This window comes from Lissotriton helveticus, chromosome 8, assembly GCF_964261635.1.
Source record: "Lissotriton helveticus chromosome 8, aLisHel1.1, whole genome shotgun sequence".
NCBI classification, from domain to species: Eukaryota; Metazoa; Chordata; class Amphibia; order Caudata; family Salamandridae; genus Lissotriton; species Lissotriton helveticus.
This window is the reverse complement of record NC_136069.1, coordinates 1,728,920,083-1,728,947,897: the sequence shown is the minus strand read 5'-3', so window position 1 is coordinate 1,728,947,897 and position 27,815 is coordinate 1,728,920,083. Positions and strand designations below refer to the sequence as shown.

The 27,815-nt window shown below is 44.0% G+C and overlaps 1 protein-coding gene across 4 annotated transcripts in view; it reads left to right on the top strand.

The window, feature by feature from the left end:
• Positions 1-27,532, top strand: part of LOC144773669 (uncharacterized) — a 105,701-nt gene extending 78,169 nt beyond the window's left edge. For 3 of the 4 annotated variants that reach the window (XM_078658820.1, XM_078658818.1, XM_078658819.1), the window contains one exon: positions 23,567-27,532. In XM_078658820.1, coding sequence (XP_078514946.1) covers positions 24,310-26,043 — 1,734 coding nt within the window. In that variant the 5' untranslated portion in view covers positions 23,567-24,309 and the 3' untranslated portion in view covers positions 26,044-27,532. The remainder of the gene's footprint in view (positions 1-23,566) is intronic. The other variant, XM_078658821.1, reaches the window with a different exon arrangement.
• Positions 27,533-27,815: the final 283 nt, after the last annotated feature.

Genomic DNA, 27,815 nt, shown 5'->3' with positions numbered 1-27,815 from the left:
TTGGATGTTTAGGCCTCAGGGCATGAGTTGGCCCACGGGAGGCAGAAAAGATCGACCTATTATGGTCTCTGTAAGAAAAAGGAAGAGAAAAACCAACATAAATTTATGCACGGACATTGTTTTCTAAGTGGGAGAGAAAACAAACAAACAGGTCTTTTCTTGTAGGGGACCACAATTTCAAATGTTTAAAAGCGGTTCTACTTTCATACATGAAAATCAGCATGTATTCATGTGTCTCTTAGTATCACTGCCCTATGTGGGAGACACCAATGGTACCGTTTTGTCGGGACCTTTGTCATAATTTCACACACACACACACTACCAATCGTGACTCAATGCACTAACAACACACTAACAAAAGAGGGGAGGGGGACCTCCTTGTAAAATGTTTCAGAGTTCGGAATGGTGACATACTTATCTCAGCAGTTATCATGCCCCATGAGGTTTTGCAGGCGAGGGGTAATCTGCGCAGTTTTACTGAGAAAGACAAAGGTTCATTTCAGGTGTTTGTTTCTAAAAAAGCGCAGCGAGATATTAGTGCGTTTGTCTACCCCCGCGACCTGTTTATTAAAGACTCAAGGTCGGAGTCTATTACTTACGTCTCTGCTAGCAAAAGGAAAGCATTGTTCCTACCCCCGTGCACCTCCGAGGATTGCCGGGCTCAAGTGGCTTGATGTTTTTGAAAGCCGTTATGCTTCCGCGTTCATTCCGCGCTGGGTACCGCCCCCTCTGTTTTGTGCTAGAGCGTCAACCCGTTAAGATGGCGGCCCATTTTTGGCACAGCGAAGGCGCAAAAGATGCGGAAGTCTTTTTTCTTGTCTATTAAATAGGATCCTAGTAAAGCAATGATATTATAAAATTTTTCGAGACCTGATTAAATATAAATTCAAATTGGGCAAGTCAATTAGAATGATTTAAAAGGTTTCTTATTTTATAACTACAGCCTCGTGATGGTTAGTAGTAGCGATATGAAAAAGGAGGGATTTCTTGGGGGTTGATATTTCTTACCGCAGTGGATCTGTGTGCACGACATTTGCGCAGAGTACTTATAAGATATATGTAGAGACTTATTGCTGATACGCTCTCACAGTGGGAATGACTGCTGAAGGGAGATATGCTGGGGCTAGCCTACAGTTGGCTCCAGGGTATGTAATCATTCAGCCCATGTTTATGTGACTGGACGCGGAAAACCCATCGCTGTTCTTTTTCCAGCAGGAATCTTTCGTTACTTACTAGTTCTATTACTGTCCATTTAATTTCCTCGGGTTTGTGGTTCATTTCGAGGAAATGGTTGGTAAGTTTTGTACTTGTTTTTTTGCATTTGATTGTGCTCTTATGTTCGCCAATCCTAACCTTGATTGCCCTGCTTGTCATGCCTACATATTCTAGTTGGCATGGGCAGGTAATCAGGTATACAACATTCGCACTGTTGCAGTTGCTGAATGCCCTTTGCTCCCACACCGTGCCATTCCTGAAAGTTATTTTTTTACTTTTCTTGGTCAGTCCACATACCTTGCATCCGCCACATGGGTAGTGACCTTGGACAAAGTTGGGGGTTTTTTGTATGTTGATGTCAGATTTTGGTCTTGTGTGGACCAGGACATCCCTCAAGCTCTTTGCTTTCTTATGTGCGAACATGGGTTTTGATATGTCCAACCCCCCGCTGTTCAGGATTTTCCAATTCTTGTTTATGATCTTGGTCACTAAGTTTGAGCTGGTGTTATAAGTGGTCACGCAGATCGGACGTTTTTCTTCCTCTTTTGCTGTTTTCTCTTCCAACAGGCTTTCCCGGCAGTTGTTTCTTGCTCGTGTATAGGCCTGATTTATAACATGGTCAGGATACATCCGTGCTTTTAATTTCTTTTTGAGGTCGCTTGACTGGGTTTTAAAAGTCTCAATCTCAGTGCAGTTTCTGCGTAAACGCAAGAACTGTCCATATGGTAAATTATCCCGCAGATGTTTGGGGTGGAAGCTATTGTACATGAGGAGACAGTTCTTGGAAGTACTCTTGAAATGAGTCGTGGTCATCAATTTCCCATTTTTAGGAAAAATATTTAGGTCCAGAAAGACCAAGTTGCTCCTGGATACCGTGCTGGTGAACCTTAAGAATTCGTCCTGCAGATTTAGCCATGTTAGGAACTGTCCCGAATCCTTTTCATCTCCATCCCAGATGATAAGGATATCATCGATGTAACGTTTCCATAATCTGATCTTGGGTCTGAATGGGTTGTTGGGGTTCAATATTTTCGTGACCTCTAGATGATGTACATATAGACCAGCTATACTAGGGGCAAATGTACTTCCCATGCTGGTCCCATGCTTTTGTACATACAGGGTGCCCTCATACTCAAAAAAGTTCTCTTTTAAAGCCAATGCACAACAGTTCAATACCACATTACGCGGTGTTTGGTATTCCCAAAAGTCCTCGAACAGAACATCCTCAATGATGTCTAGGGTGGCTTGGTGGGGCAGACTTGTGTATAGACTCTCAACATCACAGCTGATTAACAGCTGGGTTTCAGGATCAAAACGTATCCCTTCCAGAAGGTTTAGCACTTCTTTTGTATCCTTCAGATACGTAGATGTTTTTTGGACCATTGGTCTTAGAAATGCGTCTGCGAACCTAGAGACTGGTTCCAGAACCGACCCAATACCCGAGACAATTGGTCTCCCGGGGGGGTTTTGGAGGTTTTTATGGATCTTTGGTAGGGTATACAGGTAGGGGGTTCTTGGATTCTTTTGAATTAGAAAATCCCCCTCCTTCTTTGTGATCCAATCGTGCGATAGTGCCTCCTCGACCATTGTGCCTATCTTGGTTTGTATGCTGACCGTAGGATCATTGTTGATGACTCTGTAGTTTCTTTCATCCTGCAGTAGCCGTCTACACTCCTTGTCGTAGTCTTCCACGTTCTGTATCACCGTTGCACCACCCTTATCGGCAGGTTTTATTATCAGTCTTCTGTTGTTACTCAAGTCGCGTAGAGCCTGTCTCTCTTCACTAGTGGTGTTTTGAAAAACGCGCTTTTCATTCGGATTTATGTTCTCTAAATCCTTCATTACTGCCTTTTCAAAAGCAAGGAGTTCGACTGGAAGGGTGCTGTCCAAAGGTGTAAAATTGGATTTGGGTTTCAGATTTGTATCCGCATGGTCTGAGGTGTCCTCTTTGTCTTTAAAGAAGACTTGCAGTTTTAAGCGTCGCATGAATTCTTGGACTTCTTGGCAGAGATGGAATTTGTCCATGTTGGCTGTAGGCACATATCCCAGGCCTTTTTCCAAAACCCTTCTTTGCGGAGGGGTGAGTTCAGTGTCTGAAAGGTTGACAATCAGGCTCACTTCTTGCTCGTTGTGGCACCCGTCATGCTCCTCGTTGCGACTCGAGGAGTTTCTTCTTCCTCGGTATTCCAATGGACTGTGGACCCTCTCCGATTCCTTCCTTTCGGTCGTCCTTGGCGCGCCCCTAAAAAAGGAGCCGATGGATCAAAGTATCCGTAATCTTGTTGTTGATAGCCCCAGTTGGGGTATGGTCCTTGCGGATGCTGGAAGGGTGGTGGTCCATATGGTTGTTGCTGAGAGTACATCATGGGAGGGTTGAAGGTATTCCATCCTCTTGCACCCCTGAAGTTAGGTCTGCGGAAATTCCTCCTATTTCCCCGTGCCCTCGGGCTTCTATTTCTACTTGAGCTTGAGCTGTTTGAGCCTGAGTCCGATGCTTCGTCATCTGTTACGTTATCATTTGTTGTTTTGTAATCATCCCTAATGTAGGGATAGATCCTCTCCTTTGACCATCGGCTGTTGTCTTTCTTTAATTTGTCATATTTACTGTCTTTTAGAGTAGTTTCAAACTCATTCAGGGTTTTGTTCATTTCGTCTAAATATTTCTTGATATCAGCTGGAGATTCATAGCTTTTGATACGTACTTCTATAGTCTGTATCTCTACTTTTAGCTCACTCGCCAATCTACTTGCTGTTTTGATAATAAGGACTATCCAGTCCCTGGTACATCTCCATGAAATTTTAGACCAATCTATTTTAAAGGTTTTGTCATGTAGGAAAATGAAAGGTTCGTTGCGGACAACAAGGCCAGATGGTGCGGTGTTTACTTTTAGATATTCAGACATTAGTAGTCCATGGAGGGCTGTCTTAATTTGTGTCTTCCTTAGCTCCTCCAGCTCATCCCAATCATTGTTTTTATTTGAAGGGCCTGCAGTATTTAGGCCATCAAAGGTTCCCAGGGATGCCATCAGATTTGAGATTTCATCTTCAGTGAAGGCTAGGCCTAGGTCGGCCATTGTAGTACGAGGTGAGGTCAAAGAAAGGGGGTCCCCTATTCTCCGTCAGGAGTTAGTTATGTAGTGCAGAATCACTTTTGAAGTGGTGGTGAAACCGAGAAAATGTTCAATTCTTTAGTTGCTCCTGCAGCTGTGCGCTGCCAGTAGATCCAAACCAAAAGGGAGAAGCGTAGAGGTACTGATAGAATCACCCTCCAAAGTAAGCTTTTATAACCACAGAGATTCTATCAAAAAAGTGAATATGTGATATTTTTTGTATATATACTTTTTACCGTTTACACCAGGGTGCTAGGCTCTCTCTTACACATGGAAAGATGGGAGCACAATGTGCTTGTTAAAATACCCCTCACACTCTAAAAAACCAAGTAGTCATGCTTCATCATAGGGGTCTTCCCGCCCCTATAACGGGACGGGGCGTGCTACGACCAGACGGAATACGCGGGAGCACTAAGATGTGACAGAGGCTATGTGTAGGTGTATAGGAGTCAGTGAAAGTGTAGGGACCTAACACTAGTGAGTGTGCAAAAAGTGAAAAAATGGAAAAAATTTAAAAATTCCCTGGCTAGTAGAAAAAAACATTTATTAACTTCTCCAGCTGGGAACATTAAGAAGGGGTTGTGTGGTAGAGCATTAGCTACTACCTTGTCGACATGTTTCGTAAGCAGTCCCCTACTGCTTACTCATCAGGACCAAAAGAACAATCCCTACTGTTATTTACTCAGTTTCTAACAGGTAATGCCTACTGTCCTATAAACAACCAACAAAAATAAGTTGGATGTTTAGGCCTCAGGGCATGAGTTGGCCCACGGGAGGCAGAAAAGATCGACCTATTATGGTCTCTGTAAGAAAAAGGAAGAGAAAAACCAACATAAATTTATGCACGGACATTGTTTTCTAAGTGGGAGAGAAAACAAACAAACAGGTCTTTTCTTGTAGGGGACCACAATTTCAAATGTTTAAAAGCGGTTCTACTTTCATACATGAAAATCAGCATGTATTCATGTGTCTCTTAGTATCACTGCCCTATGTGGGAGACACCAATGGTACCGTTTTGTCGGGACCTTTGTCATAATTTCACACACACACACTACCAATCGTGACTCAATGCACTAACAACACACTAACAAAAGAGGGGAGGGGGACCTCCTTGTAAAATGTTTCAGAGTTCGGAATGGTGACATACTTATCTCAGCAGTTATCATGCCCCATGAGGTTTTGCAGGCGAGGGGTAATCTGCGCAGTTTTACTGAGAAAGACAAAGGTTCATTTCAGGTGTTTGTTTCTAAAAAAGCGCAGCGAGATATTAGTGCGTTTGTCTACCCCCGCGACCTGTTTATTAAAGACTCAAGGTCGGAGTCTATTACTTACGTCTCTGCTAGCAAAAGGAAAGCATTGTTCCTACCCCCGTGCACCTCCGAGGATTGCCGGGCTCAAGTGGCTTGATGTTTTTGAAAGCCGTTATGCTTCCGGGTTCATTCCGCGCTGGGTACCGCCCCCTCTGTTTTGTGCCAGAGCGTCAACCCGTTAAGATGGCGGCCCATTTTTGGCACAGCGAAGGCGCAAAAGATGCGGAAGTCTTTTTTCTTGTCTATTAAATAGGATCCTAGTAAAGCAATGATATTATAAAATTTTTCGAGACCTGATTAAATATAAATTCAAATTGGGCAAGTCAATTAGAATGATTTAAAAGGTTTCTTATTTTATAACTACAGCCTCGTGATGGTTAGTAGTAGCGATATGAAAAAGGAGGGATTTCTTGGGGGTTGATATTTCTTACCGCAGTGGATCTGTGTGCACGACATTTGCGCAGAGTACTTATAAGATATATGTAGAGACTTATTGCTGATACGCTCTCACGGTGGGAATGACTGCTGAAGGGAGATATGCTGGGGCTAGCCTACAGTTGGCTCCAGGGTATGTCATCATTCAGCCCATGTTTATGTGACTGGACGCGGAAAACCCATCGCTGTTCTTTTTCCAGCAGGAATCTTTCGTTACTTACTAGTTCTATTACTGTCCATTTAATTTCCTCGGGTTTGTGGTTCATTTCGAGGAAATGGTCGGTAAGTTTTGTACTTGTTTTTTTGCATTTGATTGTGCTCTTATGTTCGGACAGTAATAGAACTAGTAAGTAACGAAAGATTCCTGCTGGAAAAAGAACAGCGATGGGTTTTCCGCGTCCAGTCACATAAACATGGGCTGAATGATGACATACCCTGGAGCCAACTGTAGGCTAGCCCCAGCATATCTCCCTTCAGCAGTCATTCCCACCGTGAGAGCGTATCAGCAATAAGTCTCTACATATATCTTATAAGTACTCTGCGCAAATGTCGTGCACACAGATCCACTGCGGTAAGAAATATCAACCCCCAAGAAATCCCTCCTTTTTCATATCGCTACTACTAACCATCACGAGGCTGTAGTTATAAAATAAGAAACCTTTTAAATCATTCTAATTGACTTGCCCAATTTGAATTTATATTTAATCAGGTCTCGAAAATTTTTATAATATCATTGCTTTACTAGGATCCTATTTAATAGACAAGAAAAAAGACTTCCGCATCTTTTGCGCCTTCGCTGTGCCAAAAATGGGCCGCCATCTTAACGGGTTGACGCTCTAGCACAAAACAGAGGGGGCGGTACCCAGCGCGGAATGAACGCGGAAGCATAACGGCTTTCAAAAACATCAAGCCACTTGAGCCCGGCAATCCTCGGAGGTGCACGGGGGTAGGAACAATGCTTTCCTTTTGCTAGCAGAGACGTAAGTAATAGACTCCGACCTTGAGTCTTTAATAAACAGGTCGCGGGGGTAGACAAACGCACTAATATCTCGCTGCGCTTTTTTAGAAACAAACACCTGAAATGAACCTTTGTCTTTCTCAGTAAATCTGCGCAGATTACCCCTCGCCTGCAAAACCTCATGGGGCATGATAACTGCTGAGATAAGTATGTCACCATTCCGAACTCTGAAACATTTTACAAGGAGGTCCCCCTCCCCTCTTTTGTTAGTGTGTTGTTAGTGCATTGAGTCACGATTGGTAGTGTGTGTGTGTGAAATTATGACAAAGGTCCCGACAAAACGGTACCATTGGTGTCTCCCACATAGGGCAGTGATACTAAGAGACACATGAATACATGCTGATTTTCATGTATGAAAGTAGAACCGCTTTTAAACATTTGAAATTGTGGTCCCCTACAAGAAAAGACCTGTTTGTTTGTTTTCTCTCCCACTTAGAAAACAATGTCCGTGCATAAATTTATGTTGGTTTTTCTCTTCCTTTTTCTTACAGAGACCATAATAGGTCGATCTTTTCTGCCTCCCGTGGGCCAACTCATGCCCTGAGGCCTAAACATCCAACTTATTTTTGTTGGTTGTTTATAGGACAGTAGGCATTACCTGTTAGAAACTGAGTAAATAACAGTAGGGACTGTTCTTTTGGTCCTGATGAGTAAGCAGTAGGGGACTGCTTACGAAACATGTCGACAAGGTAGTAGCTAATGCTCTACCACACAACCCCTTCTTAATGTTCCCAGCTGGAGAAGTTAATAAATGTTTTTTTCTACTAGCCAGGGAATTTTTAAATTTTTTCCATTTTTTCACTTTTTGCACACTCACTAGTGTTAGGTCCCTACACTTTCACTGACTCCTATACACCTACACATAGCCTCTGTCACATCTTAGTGCTCCCGCGTATTCCGTCTGGTCGTAGCACGCCCCGTCCCGTTATAGGGGCGGGAAGACCCCTATGATGAAGCATGACTCTACTTGGTTTTTTAGAGTGTGAGGGGTATTTTAACAAGCACATTGTGCTCCCATCTTTCCATGTGTAAGAGAGAGCCTAGCACCCTGGTGTAAATCGTTATGCAAATATAACAGGTGGTTTATATCTTCCTGGCTTAGTGCTGCCTGTGAGGCTTCTAAAAACAAGTAGGGACATGAGAGGAGAACAAAAAATAAAAGAAGAGGAGACGAGAAAGTAATATAATGACTAGAAGTAAGGGAACAAGAAGAACAACAAAAAGGAGAAAGATTAGGGATGTTTGGGGATTGGCTGTTGAAAACCGAGGGAAAGATATAAAAGAAGGAAAGGGAAGAGAGGGTGAGGAGGAGGCGAAGAAGAATACTTCGGAGAATGAGTTTGAGCTATTGGTATTAAAAGACAATTTTGTTACCGATGTCAATTTTGGGGGGGGGATTGTGTTGTTCATTTTGCTGAAAAACAAAATAAAGTTTAAAAAAAAAAAAGACAATTTTGTTATTTATTTGTTGGTTTTCAAAATAGCTAAATTAATAGCTTTGTCATTTACAATGCCAATAGTTGTGACTTTTGCAAATGTGACACCTATAGAATTTGTAATGCAACATGTTTTGTATTTACGTGACTTGGATGTATTGATATTGCAAATAACAATGGCTTTTAATTTTTTTAAATAATTAATACTTAAATAAAAGTGATTGTAATTTATAATGGCAATAGCTTTAACTTTTGTAAATAACTTTTGTGAAGATTATGTTCAGTGTATTTTATTGTGACGAAAATCCAAGAACAGAAGTGAAATATTAACATTTTTTGTGACATTTTTAATAAAGCTTCAAACATTGAGAGAACATATTTGAACCAGTTGTTGTTGAATGGCTGTCGTAGCGCCGAGTGATGTGGTGGTGCCCCTGAGTGATGTGGTGGTGCCCCTGAGTGATGTGGTGGTGCCCCTGAGTGATGCTGTGGAGGCCCTGAGTGATGCTGTGGAGGCCCTGAGTGATGCTGTGGAGGCCCTGAGTGATGCTGTGGAGGCCCTGAGTGATGCTGTGGAGGCCCTGAGTGATGCTGTGGAGGCCCTGAGTGATGCTGTGGAGGCCCTGAGTGGTGCTGTGGTGGTGCTGAGTGATGCTGTGGTGGTGCTGAGTGATGCTGTGGTGGTGCTGAGTGATGCTGTGGTGGTGCTGAGTGCTGCTGTGGTGGTGCTGAGTGATGCTGTGGTGGTACTGAGTGGTGCTGTGGTGGTGCTGAGTGGTGCTGAGTGATGCTGTGGTGGTGCTGAGTGATGCTGTGGTGGTGCTGAGTGATGCTGTGGTGGTGCTGAGTGATGCTGTGGTGGTGCTGAGTGATGCTGTGGTGGTGCTGAGTGATGCTGTGGTGGTGCTGAGTGATGCTGTGGTGGTGCTGAGTGATGCTGTGGTGGTGCTGAGTGATGCTGTGGTGGTGCTGAGTGATGCTGTGGTGGTGCTGAGTGATGCTGTGGTGGTACTGAGTGATGCTGTGGTGGTACTGAGTGGTGCTGTGGTGGTGCTGTGGTGGTGCTGAGTGATGCTGTGGTGGTGCTGAGTGATGCTGTGGTGGTACTGAGTGAAGCTGTGGTAGTACTGAGTGGTGCTGTGGTGGTGGTGCTGAGTGATGCTGTGGTGGTGCTGAGTGATGCTGTGGTGGTGCTGAGTGATGCTGTGGTGGTGCTGAGTGATGCTGTGGTGGTGCTGAGTGATGCTGTGGTGGTGCTGAGTGATGCTGTGGTGGTGCTGAGTGATGCTGTGGTGGTGCTGAGTGATAATGTGGTGGTGCTGAGTGATAATGTGGTGGTGCTGAGTGATAATGTGGTGGTGCTGAGTGATAATGTGGTGGTGCTGAGTGATGCTGTGGTGGTGCTGAGTGATGCTGTGGTGGTGCTGAGTGGTGCTGGTGTGGTGCTGAGTGGTGCTGGTGTGGTGCTGAGTGGTAATGTGGTGGTTCTGAGTGGTAATGCTCAGTGTCTGTGAGAGAGTGTTGTAACTTTGAGTCAGAATTGAAATATCCCAGGACGCATAGCTCAGGTGCCTAAAAATGAGAAGGGGTTCAAGGTGCCACACGTATAGTGAGCCTCTTAGGTGCTCCAGTGAGGCCCTAAGAGGGGAGGGGAGGATGTGGCCTCTCGCAAGCTCAGCGCTGTCTACTTTTGAATTGTGGTCGCAGGTTCTAGTCAGGGCATCCAGATCTGAGCAAATCATTTAATCTCCCCGTGCCTGAAAAATGATTTTGACCTTGTTTAATATAACTGATGTTCACGTAAAGCGATCCAATACATTCGAATCGAGTTTGCGCTATATAAAACTGCAAATCAATAAATAAAGAAAGGACCTAGAGAGAGACACCTACGTCTATGGTGAAACTGGCAGACCCGGGAGGAAGCTGAAGAGCAGGGGCAGTGGGATCAACAGCACTTCACTGAAGCTTTATCTACAGTGTTACAAGACTGTAAACAAAGTAATCAGTGTGCTATATGGACACAAAGTGTGACTCGAGCTCATCCAGTCGGCCCTTTGCTAATCACGCCATCCTCCGTGAGCTGTAAGAAGACACCAATGGGGACGCCCACCTTTGAGTTTAGGAAGCTTTGGGCTCGTAAATGGTGGTTTCTTTCGCCGGGGTTTGCATCACAATGTAAACTGCTGGTGGGTGAGGTAAGGAAGGGCCTGGGGAGATGCAGAGGCATGTGAAAGTCCCTGGAGATTCCACGGATTCCCTACCGGGCTGAGTGTAAGAAGGCCCCTCGGAGTGACAGCACCCCCGATGGCCAGGGCCTAGAAGCCCAAAGTGGTGCTTAGGGCTCTAGCACAACACCATAGTCTGAGTTTTTTATATTTTTTTTAAATGTTTTTATTAAACAGTTTTTACAACATTTATTCCCTTCCCACCCTCCCCCGCACAGGACATTTCAATTAAGCGAGAGAGTCAAATACACAGGTATATGTCAAGAACAAGCCTATGATCAGTCTAGTTACATATGGTTACCTATAGATATAGGGCAGGATTTTTTGGCCGTTATAGTATTCAGCATTTACAAATTGCTTACATTCTGGCTAATCCGTGAACTAAAGAGAAGACAGTAACACAAGATATATCTTACAAACTTTAAAAAAAGAATAAGACCAATCTAACCAGATATGCAAAGCCTTGCCTGGAAATTTAACCAGGTAGGCCTAACAGGTAAGGAGCAGCGATGACCCAGCAAACCCAAGGTTTCCTGCTCAGTCTAAACTCTAACCATCCTATTTTTCCATTCTGCGATCGGGCTCCATATCTGTAAGCCTAATGACCTACCCTTCTTCCCCTTTCTCGCATATATGGCCTTTTCCATATTATGTATATGCAACAACCTTGCCAACCATTGTTGCATGGTTGGTGGTAGTTTATCCCGCCAAGCGGTAGCTATACATAGGCGTAGCACCGCCATGGCCACAAATACAAAGTATACAAATTGTAATTGCAAAGTGCCTGTCTCAACTCCTAAAAGGATTATGTCCGCTGTTAATTTTACCTTATAGTTCAAAGATCTGTCAAAAGAAGCTTCTATGTCTTTTAGCAGGGGGAGAAGATTCGGACACTCAGCAAACATATGTTTTATGTATCCTTCCGTGCTATCACATCTCGGACAAGTGATCCCCTGTGTACATCCCCACTGGACAATTCTGGCTGGCGTATAGTAAAGCCTGTATAGAGTTTTATAGTGTTGGGTTTGTAGAGCAGACGAGCACAGAGCCCCCTGACCTAGCTGCAGTGATTTTCCAAACACGCCCTTGGGAATCCCTAATGTGTCCATCCATTTAGTTTCAAATTTGACCAAATCATCCCCTCTATGAACAATAAGCTCAGCATACAGCCTCCTGATTGTACAGCCCTTCCCCTCTTCTATTACTCGCAATATTGAATTATCGCCAAACCCTAGTGGGCCCCCTCTTTTGCTGGCCAAGAAGCTTCTTGTCTGCAAGTACTTAAAAAAACTCCTGTTACTGATCCCAAATTCCCGTTGGATTCCTACGAATTGGCGTACACCTGTCGGGCCTAGCAAATCTCCCATCTTTTTTACTCCCAAGCTGCTCCAGTCCCTAAATGTATTTTCGGCAAAGATCTCCGCGGGTAACGTAGGATCATCCCCAAGTCTGGTATATGCATGATATCTCCCCATGCCAAAGCTTTTTTTAAACGCCTTCCATACCCTATATGCCGCATCTATGGTCTTGAACCTAGTCCTCTTAAAGTAACTTGGTTCCGTATATCTAAGAAATATATTCTCTGTCTCTGCCCCGAGAATTATTCCGTAGATCTCAATTGATCCTGCCTGTGTTTCATTTTCCATCTCGGCGCCACCCAAAAGGCCTGACATCTGTTGTAGTGCTGCTGCCCAATAGTACATTCTTAGATCTGGAAGCGACCATCCTCCCCTCTCCCGTGGTAATGACATAAATCTAATAGCTCTTCTTGTCTTACCCTGTGACCACACAAATCGATTAATCATATTATCTATTCTGCTAAACCAGGTTAAATTAAAAAACAATGGAATAGTTCTAAACAAATATAAAAATTTCGGCACCAGGTTCATCTTTACATAATTTACCCTACCTACTATGGACATGTGTAAAATGTGCACCCTGTCTAAATTGTTCTTTGCTTTACTGATGATAGGGCAAATATTCATTTCCACCAGTTTATCCAGATCTGCGGTTATAGTTATACCCAAATAAACCCCCTTAGCCACCACCCGAGTGTCTGTGCAGACTGCATGAGTATTCTTTATAATTTGTGATTTGCTTTTATTCAGTGCGTAGCCTGCCACCCTACCAAACTGTTCTGCTTCCTGCTCTATTGCTCCTATAGCCTCTGCAGGAGAGGGTGTGATGACCGCAATATCGTCTGCGTAAGCGAGAACTTTAACGTTCCCCATTTGGGTGTTTAAAGGGCAAATTTGGTTATTTAGCTCCAATCTCTGGATCAAAGGGTCTATATACATTGCGAAGAGCAGGGGTGAACAGGGGCACCCCTGTCGCGTACCCCGGCTAATTGAAATGGGAGCGGTGCGGCCTGCATTCACCCTAACACAGGCAGCGGGTCTATGATATAATGTTTGAACCGCCTTGATAAATCCTAGCCCAAAGCCCCCTCTCCTTAGAACAGCCCACAAAAAATCCCATGAAACACGTTGAAGGCCTTTTTGGCATCCAACAACATGGCCGCCATTGGTTTTCCCTCCACTCCCTGTGCATCGAACAATGTTATCATCTTCCTAACATGCAGTGTGGTGCCTCTTTGTGGAATAAAACCGTGTTGATTAGGACTCACTAGCTGCCCTATTACTTTTGCAAATCTAACTGCCAGTGCTTTTGAGAAGATTTTTAAATCCACATTGATCAGTGTTATGGGACGATATGATCGTGGCTCTGCGGGAGCCTTCCCTTTTTTAAGAATTATTATGATGTCTGCCCCAGCCCAACTCGCGGGGATGGATGCCCCTGTCTGTGCTTCCCTAAAAGTTCTAACTAGGTCCAAATAAATAGATTAAAAAAATGTCTTATACAACTCACCGGGCAACAGATCAGGCCCAGCTGCTTTACCGAGTGGTAAGCTCAACAAGGCATCCTTGATTTCATCTAAACCTAGACAAGCATCCAAGGACTCCCTGTCCTCATCCTGTAGCACTTTGTTAGGTAAGTTTTGTAGATATCTCTGTATTTCCACTCTATCTCTATCCTGTTCCTCCTCATAAAGCTTACCATAGAACTCCCTAAACACCTCTTGTATACCCACACTGTCTATAATCATGTTGTCGCTGCTGTTTTTTATTTCTTTAACTTCCCCCCTGGCTATCCTCTGCCTTGTACAAGCTGCTAGTGTTCGCCCCACCCTTTCGCTGTATTCATAGCACTTCTCCCTTTGCGCATTATATATTTTGGCTGCTGTCCCTGCTATGACCTCTTCTGCTGCGGCCTTAGCACACATAACCTCCAGTGAACGCTGTACCACCTCTTGGCATACTATAGTAGCATGCGCTAGCCTCTGCTCTGCTTCTAACAAGGTCGTATTTAACTGATCTCTCTTAATCTTTTCTTTCTTCTGTTTAGCTAAACTATAGCTAAATGTTTCACCACGTACCCCCGCCTTAAAGGCGTCCCATTCATTCCCTGTAGTAGCAGTGCCCCTGTTAATATCCCAAAAACCCTTTATCCATGAGTGCATATGTGAAATATAATCCCAGTCCTTCAATAGTTCTTTTTCAAATGTCCAGGTCTTTACCTGCCTTCTAAATCCACTGCCCTCCATTGTCAATATCAGGGGATTATGATCGGATTAAATTCGTGGCAATCTTTCGACTATAATGTTAGGCAGCATTGATCTTGTAGTAAAAAAGTAATCCAGACGGACACATTTGCGGTGTGGGGCTGAGTAATAGGTGAAACCGGCGTCCTCTGGCTTCAATTCCCCCCAAACGTCCACCAATGAGTTGTTGCTAACCATACTCTGGATTGCCCTACATACTCTCTTTTTCCTTCCTTGATATTGTCCCTTTGAGTCTAAACCTAATCCTAAGGCCCCATTAATATTAAAGTCTCCTGATAGAATAACTCTCGGAGCCCACGTGGCCAATTCTATGTCTAAAAATTCAAATATTTCCGGATCATCATCCGTTGACCCATATATCGAGCCTAGGGTAACCCAATCTTCTCCAATCAAACATTCGACCAATGCCCATCTCCCCCATTGATCCTCTAACTTATTCCTTGTCCCTATATTAAAATATTTTGTTAGAATAGCCACCCCCCTAATTTTGGCCCCCTGTTTTGAGTGTGCCAGCAGGCGTAACCCTAGTTGTTCCAACAGGAATGGTTTGTTGCCCTCTATATGAGTTTCTTGGAGGGAAATAAAATCTGCGTGTGTATTCTTCAGCAGTAAAGCTACCCTTTGCCTTTTTAGCCTATCGTTCAGACCGCACACATTCAGTGTCAACACCTTAATGTTTGCATTCATTCTAAATCTTAGCTATTTTCCCGCGTGTAGCCCCCTGACATCCCAGCATCTCCTTCTTTGTTACCACTATGTAGCTTACTACCAATCCAGCCCAGACCCTTAACTCTGCCCGTTTCAAATTCCATCTGTCATGTGTGCCCCCTCCGTCCCCATAGTCTGAGTTACTTAATATACAAACCCCAAGCCGGACATTGACGCTCAAACTCTTCAGCTGACATGTATCCAAACTGTAAAAGATCTCTGGATACACACATACACCCCCAACCCACACTGCAACCAAATGCACAAATTATTCTCCACCACCACAGTGCTGCAAATGCATACTAATGACAGTAGAGCGCTATACAAATCTGTGTTGCAAAACATAACACATTCCTAGTTAATGCGTGCTCGCCTGTGGACCTTTGTATATGTTTCTCTTTCCTGTTTGTGAATGGATACTGCTGATTTCATGTGGGGTTTTCACATAGATTTTAGAATTGCCCCCATCCTCAATACTAATGCAAGCAGTCTCTTAAAATGCGTCTTTACCAAACAAAGGCTGCCAACTCCATCACACCACACACCCAGATAAACTATCTACCGCACACTGGCTGTAAAAATGTAGCATCGTGAAGCCAGAAGCTTGGCTCCTTGGATTGCTCCGCCGCATTGCTCGGCTTCTTAAACTGTCTCTTCAGTGTCGGCCACCTTTACCTGCTGTACTCACTCGTTTGCAAAATACACTACAAAGACAAGGTACAGTACCAGACACAAAGCACACCTTTTGAAACGGACCCGCAGTAGCTCTGAGGTTGTTTTTTTGGCAGCAAGCGAGCGTTATAAATGAACAGTAAACGGGGCTTTTGATGTTTGTACCTTCTCATGCAAAGGTTTTTGTATTCAGCCGTGCACACGCTGGAGTGAAGCGAAGGGAAATTTATTGTAATGGTGCGCTTCATTTTAGAGAAAACAAATAATCAAAAGCATATTTAATCCGACATTCCAACTGTTTACGTATTGCGGATGGCGCTTCTGTGTGATGTGGAAATAAAAGACAAGGGCGAGTGTCTGAAATATGCAGTGCAACCGCTCTTGCTTAAAATAAGTTTACAATGACACTGTGTTCTCTTTGTGAATAGTCACTTCAAGGAAGCTTGTGAATGCATTGTTGCTGCAGTTCCACTGTAATTTCTGCTTAAACAGCCGCTCGACTCTCCCGGAAATAAACAAGTGGCAAACTGCAACTAGTACACATAGGATAAAAAGCTCTTGGCATTGCTGTGGGGAGGGGGGGGGAGGAGAAAGTGAAAGCGGGCATGGCATGTTGTGCGCGTGAAAGGCACGGCATGGGGCGGCAAAGCAATTTCAAAGAGTGGGAGGGAGGGAAGAAGTGAGCATATGGGGATGAGGTGTGAGTGAGGGGGAGAAGAAGCCTTTGATGTGGTGATGTGGTGTGCGAGGCCAAGGTCTCGGAGGCAGGCAGTTAAAGAAACAAGCTTCTCGGCATTGCTGTGTGGGGGGTGGTGGGGTGGGCGGGGGAGCAGCAGGCAGATGCGAGTGGAGCGCGCGCTGGAGAGGGAGGGGGTGGGAGGACTAGGCAGCTGCGTGCACAAAGTGAAGAGCCAATGAAAGCTCTTGTAGGGGAAAAGCGCGTGTTTGTGTTCACGTGAACTGTTGGAAATCCGCCGATGGTTTGAGAAGTTATTTTGCTTACTAAAATTCTCCCCTATCTATTCCTTGCGGAATGGGATAGGCGAGACCTAAAAAGGGCCCTTACAAATAGAGTAGTAGATCATGCCAGGTAAAGCTTTAGACACAATGGCATATGTGTGAGAATCTTGTTTTGAAACAGTGTGTGTATATGTTTTTGTTTCTCTGTCCTCACACACCAGGGCTCCAAAAAGCCGCTAGCACTTGGCGAGCCAGATTTAATTAGGGCGAGCTATTTTGGGGTCCTACTCGCCCTTTCTGGCGAGTAGGAAGGAAGACTGACATTTGACCTCTGTCTCTGTAAGCAGAGCAAGTGTGACAAGATATCAGATTTAAAGGCATCTTTATTGCTCACAAAGTGAATGAGCTATAAAAATGCCTTTAAATCTTGTTCACTTGTCACATTTGCTCACAGAGGTCAAGTGCATTACTGTTAGGTCGGGGACACCGTCTTTGCTGCGGGGAACAAGACCACAGTGCCCAGCATCACCTGCCACAGGAGGCCCGTCCACCATCTCGTTTTCACGCCAGGAGGTGCACTAAGGGGCCGCTGCACTCACGCAACGCTGGACAGACACGGGCGTACCTGGGCCAAGGGCGGGCTCTCTGTGGCCGATCGAGGCTGGGCTGGGCTACCTTCCTGGTTCTTGCCAAAGAAGTAAGTGGAGTCGGTTCCTAGACATTACTTGACTTAAGGTCAGTGCCCCATTAACCCTCTATATATTTTATTGTACCGGCGGGCTCCCCTGTTTTACTTGGTTTTATTTGAACTCCATCTGGGACTAATTGGTACATGGCCTAGACAAAAGCAGGTGCCCAATTGGTATTTAGCGCTACAAAAGGGGGTGGTAATGGACGGAGCATCTGAACCAATCTAACACTCACACCCAGTCGAAAGATCTGGGTTTAATCCTTCACCGTTCTTTAGCCCACTCTGCCACCCCAGTTCAGACACGGCTATATGCAAATCAGTCTGACCCTGTGCCTCATGGGAACAGTCCTAAATATTTCAAAAAGGGGGTGGTGATGGATAGAGTATCTGAGTTAATCAGAACACTCCTACCCAGTCAACAGATCAGGGCTTGATCCATCACCGTTTTTTAGCTCACTGCACCATCCCAGTTCAGAACCTGGCTATATGCAAATTAGTCGGTCCCTGGCCCAGTGCATCATGGGAACAGGGCAGACCAAACTATCACCGTTTGCACCATCACCGCTTTTGGCCACCACAAGTGTGGCAGGGTATGCTCAGACGTGAGTCCCTTGCTCACTTTGCCACTGGATTCAAGCAAGCCGGGCTGAAGACGGCTGGAATACCAGAAACCGGTCCTCGGAAGCTTGTTTCCGGTCCAGGGAAGGCATGGCTTAGCAGTTCGGGCTGGACTGTTCCCATGAGGCACAGGGTCAGACTGATTTGCATATAGCCATGTCTGAACTGGGGTGGCAGAGTGGGCTAAAGAACGGTGATGGATTAAACCCAGATCTTTTGACTGGGTGTGAGTGTTTGATTGGTTCAGATGCTCCGTCCATCACCACCCCCTTTTGTACCGCTTTTGGCCGCCATAAGTGTGGCAGGGTATGCTCAGACGTGAGTCCCTTGCTCACTTTGCCACTGGATTCAAGCAAGCCGGGCTGAAGACGGCTGGAATGCCAGAAACCGGTCCTCGGAAGCTTGTTTCCAGTTCAGGGAAGGCATGGCTTGGCAGTTCGGGCTGGACTGTTCCCATGAGGAACAGGGTCAGACTGATTTGCATATAGCCATGTCTGAACTGGGGTGGCAGAGTGGGCTAAAGAACGGTGATGGATTAAACCCAGATCTTTTGACTGGGTGTGAGTATTTGATTGATGCAGATGCTCCGTCCATCACCACCCCCTTTTGTACCGCAATTGGTATTTAGAACATAAGCGGTTATCCCACAACCACCATATCAATAGAGCAAGCTGAAAACAAGTAGAAAAAATGGGCAAGCGAATTTGTGCTGATAAGAAACAAACGGCACTCCCGAAACCAAAGTCCAACCCACCTCCATTCATAGGATGTTAGAGAGAGCAGTAGAATCGGTGGCAACAGAAATATAACAGACCGAGAGACGGCTATCGCTCACTCCGAACCTGGACCTCCCCTCAATAGATTTGGACACATCACAAGCTCCGTGACCCTTGATTCGTGTCAATCCCAGGGCCCAGATAACTATTGATGAAGTGCCCAATCCTGGACTACGTACGGAGGTAGTACCTACGTGTTAAGAGAAAAAAGGAAAACCTAAAGCACCAACGAGAAAAGGGGTGAAAAAGAAGGTAGCAGAAGAAACAATGGATGATATTGAAAACGGGGAAGGATGTTTGTCCAGTAGTACTGATAGGGTCAAGGAACAACCTACATGGGTCACAAATCTAGTGGTGGACTTTCAAGTAAGGGATATTGTAAAGAATGAACTTAAAATGTTGGTTGAAAGGGTTGATAAGCTGATCATGTTGCTTGAGGCCAGTGCAGCGGTAACAAATGGAAGAGAAGGGATTGGCTGTGGTCAAGAAGCCCAGGCTGCATCTAGTATCAGCAAGGCTGCCCCTCCCTCCAGACAGAGTTCCCCCTCCCTGCCCCCCCCCCCACTACCGCTACAGTCCAAGCCAGACAGTGTACTGCAAGCTCTACCAGGGCCAATTTAACGCTTGTTCATCCACATAGCAGTAGACAATGTCAAGAAAGTCGACAGCAGGAGAGGGTAAGACCCATTAAAAGTATTGAAATTAATAAAGAAAATTATTCCCCGCGGTGTATTAACTTACCACCAGCCTCAACCCCTTACGTTGTTGTTCTGTCTGGTATTCCTGAGCTTAGGAGGGGGCAAAAGGAATTGCACCAGGATCTAAAAAATAAATGCATGCTCTGGTTAGCCAATAACAAGCAATTTTATTATGAGGATGCAGGAGAAATTCTAACAGCCCGTCGAGTTGGCTAAGGTGGGTTGGAAACCTAAGGCAATGCAGGGAGACTGTAGTGATACATATTAGAAACACATTTGTTTCCTGAGAAATCCTAAGGAGGGATGATTGGAGACAGGAGGGGACCATAAGACCCCTCCCGCTAGGTTATTTTTACTCCCCCATGGAGACCCCAACACTGTAGAGGGCAAAATGGATAAGAGGGGAGGGCTTTAAATGAAAATCATCAAATTGACAACTTGGATTACCAACGGCCTAGGCAACCACTCTTCAGTATTCCCACAACAAATAGAGTTGGTGTCCTAGAAGGAGGGGACTGACTTGAGCAGAAGGGGTATGGGTTGAAGGCGCACCATCTCCAGGGAGAGTTACAGGTGAAAATTGTTCAAGTGGGGGAGATCACAGACCAGCATATGACACCAGGCGGGAGGTCGAGAGGGACATTAACACCTTAGGAGATTGTAAATATACCTCCCCAGTGCTGCGCTGTCCATTATCCAGTGCTGAATTGGACGTCCAACGGTCGCACGCAGCACTGGGGAGGTAGTGCCCGTGACGACCGTTGGCCGACGGCAGCACTTAAAGGGTTAAGGGGGAATAAGGATAAATCCAAAAGGGTTACAACTAACAGCCAGTCCCGTATTTCCATCAACTAGACTTCCCAGATGTTAGACCTGTGCACCGGCGGGATTTCGCACCCCGTCCCCAGAACTTGCTGCCATAGACAGTCTGCCGGATCCATTGAGGTTGTGAGTTCTATCTTGGAAAGTACCCGGCCTGAATGGGGGAGTTTTATTGAGCAATATGGAATCTGTATGTTCCAAGAAACGTGGGCAAGGGATGATACTCCTAAATTAGGCTACGCCATGTATAGCATGGCAGATTTTATTTAACGCTGTAATGCAAGGCATGGCTATTCCCGCTAGTTGGGCCTGGGCAGGAATAATACCAGTCTATAAGAAAGGATCCCTGTTGTTACTCACCAAATACAGGCCCATAAGCCTTATCGACATTAGCCAAAAAATCTTTGAATACCGCCTGCAGAGTTGGACGGAAGACCATAAAGCTCTCCGTCCGTTTCAAGCAGGGTTTAGAGGAATAATGTCCATACTGGAACAGATCTTCAGGCTACAATTATTACACTGGAAGACCGTGTCTATATAGAGTGGCAGCCTCTATCTAATTTTTGTAGACCTGAAAGCTGCATTTGATCTGGTGCCAAGAGACAAGATGGGGGTCCCGTTATATTTGTGTTGAATCATGAGACGGTTACATGAAGGAAAGTACCCGCAAATAAGATTTGGCAAACACAGGTAACTCGCCACACCCATCCCTGTAGGTAGAGGCGTATGCCAGGAAAGTGTCCTTGCCCCGACCCTTTTTAGTCTTTTTATAAATGGGTTAGTTGACTTTTTAAATCCTGAGCAGGATTTAGGTCCACCCAAATTGGCAGCACGTAACATCCCGGCCATGATGTTTGCCAATTTATACCTTGCTATTATCCAAATCCCCAGTGGGTATACAGAGGGTCCTAAATTAGTTTGATGCCGTCTGCAAGGAAAGAGGGCTTGAGATTAACCTGCAAGAAACAAAATTTATGGTGTTTAACTTGGCCAAAATTACCTGACTAAACCCATGTTTAGATGGCAGACCCCTAGAGAGGGGACCTGTCTTTGATTACCTCGGCATCACAATGACAGAAAAACTGGACTGAGGTGTACAAATTTAAGAAACTAGCCTGAAGCTAGTGCAAAGAACAGGCGGCCTGACCAAGGTATTCCGAAACTCTAGCCATAAACTGGTGGGCCCAGTATTAGAAATAAACAAGGTACAAGCTCGAGGTGCTGCTCTATATGGAGCTAAAATGTGGGGCCACTGTCGCATTGATAGCCTAACACAAGCAGAAAACATCTTTGTCAGACAATTGTTTGGTCTCCCCCCGTGGTACCCCACTCATACCGCTACAACTAGATTTGGGGGTCAGGTCAATTGAGGAAGATGTTTCTCTGAGACCCCTTTTATTCTGGAGATGCTTGTGGGTCACTCCAGAACTGGTTGAGTACAGGGAAGAACTAAGAGAGGTGATGAGTCTACCTGGGGCGTGGAGACCACCATGGCGTATCTATGTCAGGAACACCCTCAGGCTTATGGGTCAGGGTAATCCGTGGGAAAATCCAGAAGCGATGTGTCCCGCAGTGTCAAGGAAAGAGTTAAAGGTGTGATACTGGGAGTACAAACTGGCCCAGTTATAGGGGAACCATTAGGTAGGAAAGCTTACTGTAGCTTTCTTGGGAATTTAAGAGCAGTACATACTAGAGCCGGTACTCAATGATATCAAGCAGGCTGCCGCAAGGAAGCTCAATTTACAATTTAGGCACAGGGTATTACCGCTGCACGCTTTTACGAATAAATGGGCTGCCCTACAAACACTTGGGTGCCCGGCCTGCAATGGCGCAGAAGAACCCGAATACCACTTTTTTTTTTTCCTGTGTTGGCTATAAGAAAGCCAGAAAACGATGGTTGATTCAGATATGCAGAAATTTGGGAACTAGGCAATGCTCAGAGGCTTTCAGGATACTGAAATATGATGCTAGTCTCCCCATAACATTTTCGGTGGTAGGCTTTTTATTTTCTATGTGGTGTACACGCAGAGTATTCCTAAAAATGTCCCCCTAATATGGCGATTAAATCTGTGTACATCCCCATTTAACTGAAGGTATTTTTTATGAATTGTATGTGTATTTTAGTATTTTAACAATGTATTATCAGGATGTACATTATTTCGGCAGGTTGGACAATTAAGTAGAATTGCTGTCTAAGGGTCTACAACAATGTGTTTAGCCTTCTCGTTTATGGAAGCAATTTTTTTATATAGAAACACTTTATGAAATAAGGCATAGTACATTGTTCATTTATATATTGCACAAGCACTTTAATGTAACCAGTGATGATGTTGTTAATCTCCTTATTGTCTGATACAAGCACTTTATAAAAACACATTTTTTGTTTGAATAGTTGATATGGGAGATAGAGCGGACAAAAACGCACAAAAAAAACCCAGATATTGTAAATTGTATTTATGCACTGCATACGCACTTTAATGCAGACTGTGGTTTTGGGATTGATTGCAGTATAGATTTCCACAGGTTATCTTATGTACTTACTATACAATGGCATACGATGAATATATTTTTTTTTATGTGTCGTATTATAAATGAAATGCAAGATATTGTTTAAATGCTTTTGTGGTCAAATTGACTGAAATAAAGTTTTATAAATCGAATCGTTAGGTCAAGGAGATTTTTGAAGTTACTAGACCTGCAGGTCTAGTGAGAATGTTTTAATTTTTCTAGCCCCACTTTGAGAGTTAGTCATATAAACTGTACTTTGTAGCTCAGTGTTGGAGCCTTGTCTATAAAAATAGAGCAGCTGCATTAATAAGCAGCAAACAAAGAAAAACGAATGACCCTTTAACATCTCTGTATAGGCTCGGTCTGCCAAAAACTTTAATGAAAAAGTACAATTCTGTGTAGTAGGTGAACAGATAAACTGTGTTATGGAGTTACATTTGCTAGGCCCTACTCTGTAACTGCGTGGGGTTTGGTCTTTGGTCACTAGTACTTTGGTGTCTGTGTTGTTGCTGCTATAGAGCAAGAGAACCAGAAAGCAGAAGTCCAGACTGTCTAAACCTCTTACCATCACAGTGGTTCCCATGCATAAATGATGTTACAATTGTCTCTAGCACAGTACCATTGCATTTCATTCAGTAAAAGAAGAGACCAACGTTTCTGAGTTTTATAAAGATTTTTGCAATTTTTTTAAATATTTCTCTTAAAGCTCATGGCACTTATTAAATTCTTATTTCTGTTTCAGCACAGTATTTGCAACAATTCCCAGAAGAGGAACAGGACATTTAAATATTTTGTATTACTTTTGAGCACGACAAGCAGTGAATACGCCGACCAATCAAACCCTCTCCATGACAGTGATGTGCCGAAGAAAGTCTTCTGAGGCACATAAGCATTTAATGCCAGCTAAACAAACTTGATGAAAAAAAAAGTGAGACAGTGTGAACAATTACTTTCTGTGTACCGCTGGAGAGGTGATTCATGTGTAATGAGTATGACTCGTCAGTAAAGAGAAGACTAAAACGTGAAAAAATGCCTAGTATACATACCACACAAATGTATTGACTGCAACAGGATTCCTTAAAGGCTGACTTGCATATCTGCATAATTCATTTCAAAGCAGAGTCGCCATAAAACTGCACTGACTGTGAGAACAGCGCTTCTACATCACCTCGTCAATAATTTACATTTGTACCTAATTTGGAAGTATTACAAAGTGAGGTCATGTAAAGGAAAGAAAAATGCTACTATTTCTTTAATTGTATAATGCAAGCCAGGAACAGAGTGATATAAAGGCAACTGCAGTAAGAAGATTTAAAACCCCCACAGGAGACAGTAACCCAAGTAGAGGCCTTATAAAATGTCCTGAATCTCGCTTCATTTTTTATTCTATACCTATGTTTTTTTTAGCTTGTCAGAGACTCTTCACAGGTGATACTATATACTAATTGTCAAATTAATTATAAGGAAGTATATGTTTGAGAATACATGATGGAGAAGCGTTATACATGTTGCGAATGTAGCAAAGTTTTCTATACACGTGGTCATCTAAAGCAACATCAGTTAATCCATAATGCGCCAAGAGAGAGAAAGCACGCTGATGAGAAACCATATAAGTGTTCAGAATGTGACAAAGCCTATAGTACAAAGGGCAGTCTGACGACGCACCAGGTAATCCACACAGGAATCATACCATATAGGTGTGTTGGGTGTCACAAGGCTTTTATTAAAAAGAGTCAGCTTAAGAATCATCAGAGGAGCAGTACCTGTAAGACACCATACAAATGTACTGAATGTGGCAAAGTTTTTGACAGATTAAATCGTCTATCTCGGCATATGACAGTACACACCAATATGAAACCCCACCAATGTACTGAATGCGACAGATGTTTCTCTAGAAGTGACAGTCTAAAGACGCATCAAGCATTACACACCGGACTGAGGCCATACAAGTGTTCTGAATGCGACATGGCTTACATTCAAAAGGCAGATCTTTTAAGACATCAAAGAGTTCATACTGGAGAAAAACCATTCAAATGCTCTGAATGTAGCGCAGCTTATAGACAGAAGGGGCATCTGACAGTGCATCTGAAAACCCACACTGGAGAGAAGCCATATAAATGTACTGAATGTGACCAGGCTTTCATAACAAAAGCACAGCTGGTGTTTCATCTGAGAAACCACACAGCAGAAAAACCATATCAATGTTCTGAATGTGACAAGGCTTTCAAACAAATGCGTCAATTATTGCTACATAACAAATCGCACACAGGGGAGAAAGTACATACATGCACTGAATGTGACAAGGCTTTTATTTCAAAGGGACAGCTGGTGACACATCTGAGAATTCACACCGGTGAGAAACCATATAAATGCTCTGAATGTGACAGATCTTTTAGTACAAGTGGTGCCTGTAAGAGTCATCTGGTATCCCATACAGCGATCAGACCATATAAATGCACTGAATGTGACAAGGCATATTCTAAAAAAACTCTTCTGGTTACACATCAGAGAATTCACACCGGCGAGAAACCATACAAATGTTCTGAATGTGACAAAGCATTCAATACAAGAAGATATCTAAAAGATCATGAGGCAGTCCATGGTGGTCTAAAACGATACAAGTGTACTGAATGTGACAAAGCTTTCTATAAAAAAAGGCATCTTCTGCTGCACAATCGTATCCATACTGGGGAGAAACCACATAGATGTGATGAATGTGGCAAAACTTTCCGTATAAAAGAAAAGTTAAAGATACACCAGAGAATTCACACCGGTGAGAAACCATATAAATGCTCTGAGTGTGACCAATATTTTAGTACAAGTGGTGCCCGTAATGATCATCTGGCAAACCATACAGATTTTAAACCATATAAATGCACTGAATGCCACAAGGCATTTTCTAAGATGGCACGTCTGAATGTACATCTCCGAATCCATACTGGTGAAAAACCATATAAATGCATCAAATGTGGCAAAGCTTTCGGTTCAACCTCTGCTTTAAAAGAGCACATGGCAGTCCACGGAGGTCCAAGACCATATAAATGTACTGAATGTGATCACACATTTTATAAAAAGAGATATCTCATGCTTCACCATCGCATCCATACTGGCGAGAAGCCACATAAATGTGATGATTGTGGCAAAGCTTTTCATGTACTTGGAAGCCTAAAAACACACCAAAAAATCCATACCAGTGAGAAAATAAATAATCCACTTTAATAAGGAAATACAAGGATTGTAGCATGTGCTGCTGTAGATCACATGGTCTGCATACTACTGATGTGTAGTGGTGGGCATAGATGTGTGTACGTTGTTTTTCTTCAGAGAAGTCTTCTGTCTTCTTGTGACACTTCCCTTAGCCCACAATGCACCAGGACAAAGCCTGAAACACATTGTTTTTTCCTCCACTGGGTTCGGATTCAAAAGGTTGGAAAAATAAAAAACCAGCACCAGGTAACCAGCCTTAATTTCAAGATCATGTCCCATCGGACACCCTGGTCGTCCATGCGGTCGGGAAGATAGCATGTGCCCAAAAAAATGGGAATCCCCACCTGAGAACAAATTTAAGAAAACGGGTACATTAGGGAAGTGTGGTGCAGTGGGGGCCGCAACACAGTAGAGTATTATCAACTCTGTCAACCTCTCTTTAAAATCCTTATCATTGGGAAGGAATGGTGTAGTTGTTAAAAAACCTGTCTGAGGTTTTTAGACAAAAACCTAAACATGTAGAAGCACATCAGTTCCCTCACCAAAGGAGTGAACTTCCAACTCAACATCCTCCGAAAAATCAAACCCTACCTTCCTGCTCTGACCTTAAGGTTGCAGTGCAAGCCATAGGGATTTCAAAGCTGGACTATGGAAGTGCTACGCTGTGTGGTTTGCCCAGAGTGAAGACGGCTCCTCTTAGGGTTGCCCTCAATTCTTCTGCTAGGCTCATAACTGGCACAAAAAAGTCAACCATATCTTTTCGGACTTGTTAGCCCTTAATTGGCTTCCTTATGAAGTCCGGCTACACTTAAAAATTGCATGCATGGCACTCAAAGCCATCCACCACCAGACTCCGCAATACCTCGCGCTGAAATTGGAGCCCTCATGTGGTTTGAGAGCCTCCAGAAGTGCCAGCACCCTAACACTCACACCCCATAAATTTAAGAGAAAAAAAAAGACCTACAATCGTGCCTTCTCTGGTATGGCTTCCAAGTATCTGGAACTCCCTCTCCCCCCCTCAAACTCAGGACGAATCCTTCCACGTTCCCCTTCAAGAAAGAAGCCAAAAGGCTCTTAATGAAGAAATTCTTATCTCAGTCTGGCCTCGCCACTGGATGCTGTGGCCTAACCGTCGATCCGTGGCCCGGAGGCCTGGACCATTTGAATGCTCTGTCTTTTCATGTCTGTGAATTTTCACTTTGTATATTGCGGCCTTGACATTTTATGACTCAGCAGAATATATGATCACTTTTGACAGTGAAATTTTAGCTGTGTTTACCATGTTGGACATTTAAGGGTTATGAGGATGTTCGGACTCCTATGACTGTGTAATTATCACTTTGTTTTTTTTTCTCCTGCTGTGATATTTTATGTGTATGATTCCCTCTCTGATTATGTTTGGTCGTTTACATGTACCCTCTTGCCACATATATTGTTAAGTGCTCTGATACCCCCGGTGGTCAACGTTATAAATAAATAAATAAAGAGGTGTACTAGAAGAGATGGAAGGAGCTGTTACTGGAAGGCAAGGTTATAATGTCTACACAAATAAGGCAGAGTTCTACATCACAACACCAAACATTCCACCTCAACAACACTCAAAGAGTCAGGAACCACAGAGAGTGTTTCAAGAGGAGGCACCACAAGCACTTCTACCAAATGGTGCCATTGAGGTAGTGCCCTCACACTAGGGGGTCCAGTGAGTATACTCCTTGCATTTTGTCAGTCTATCCTTGACCTCAGTCCACTGAATTGCGAAGTCATTTCAGAGCACTTTAATATGA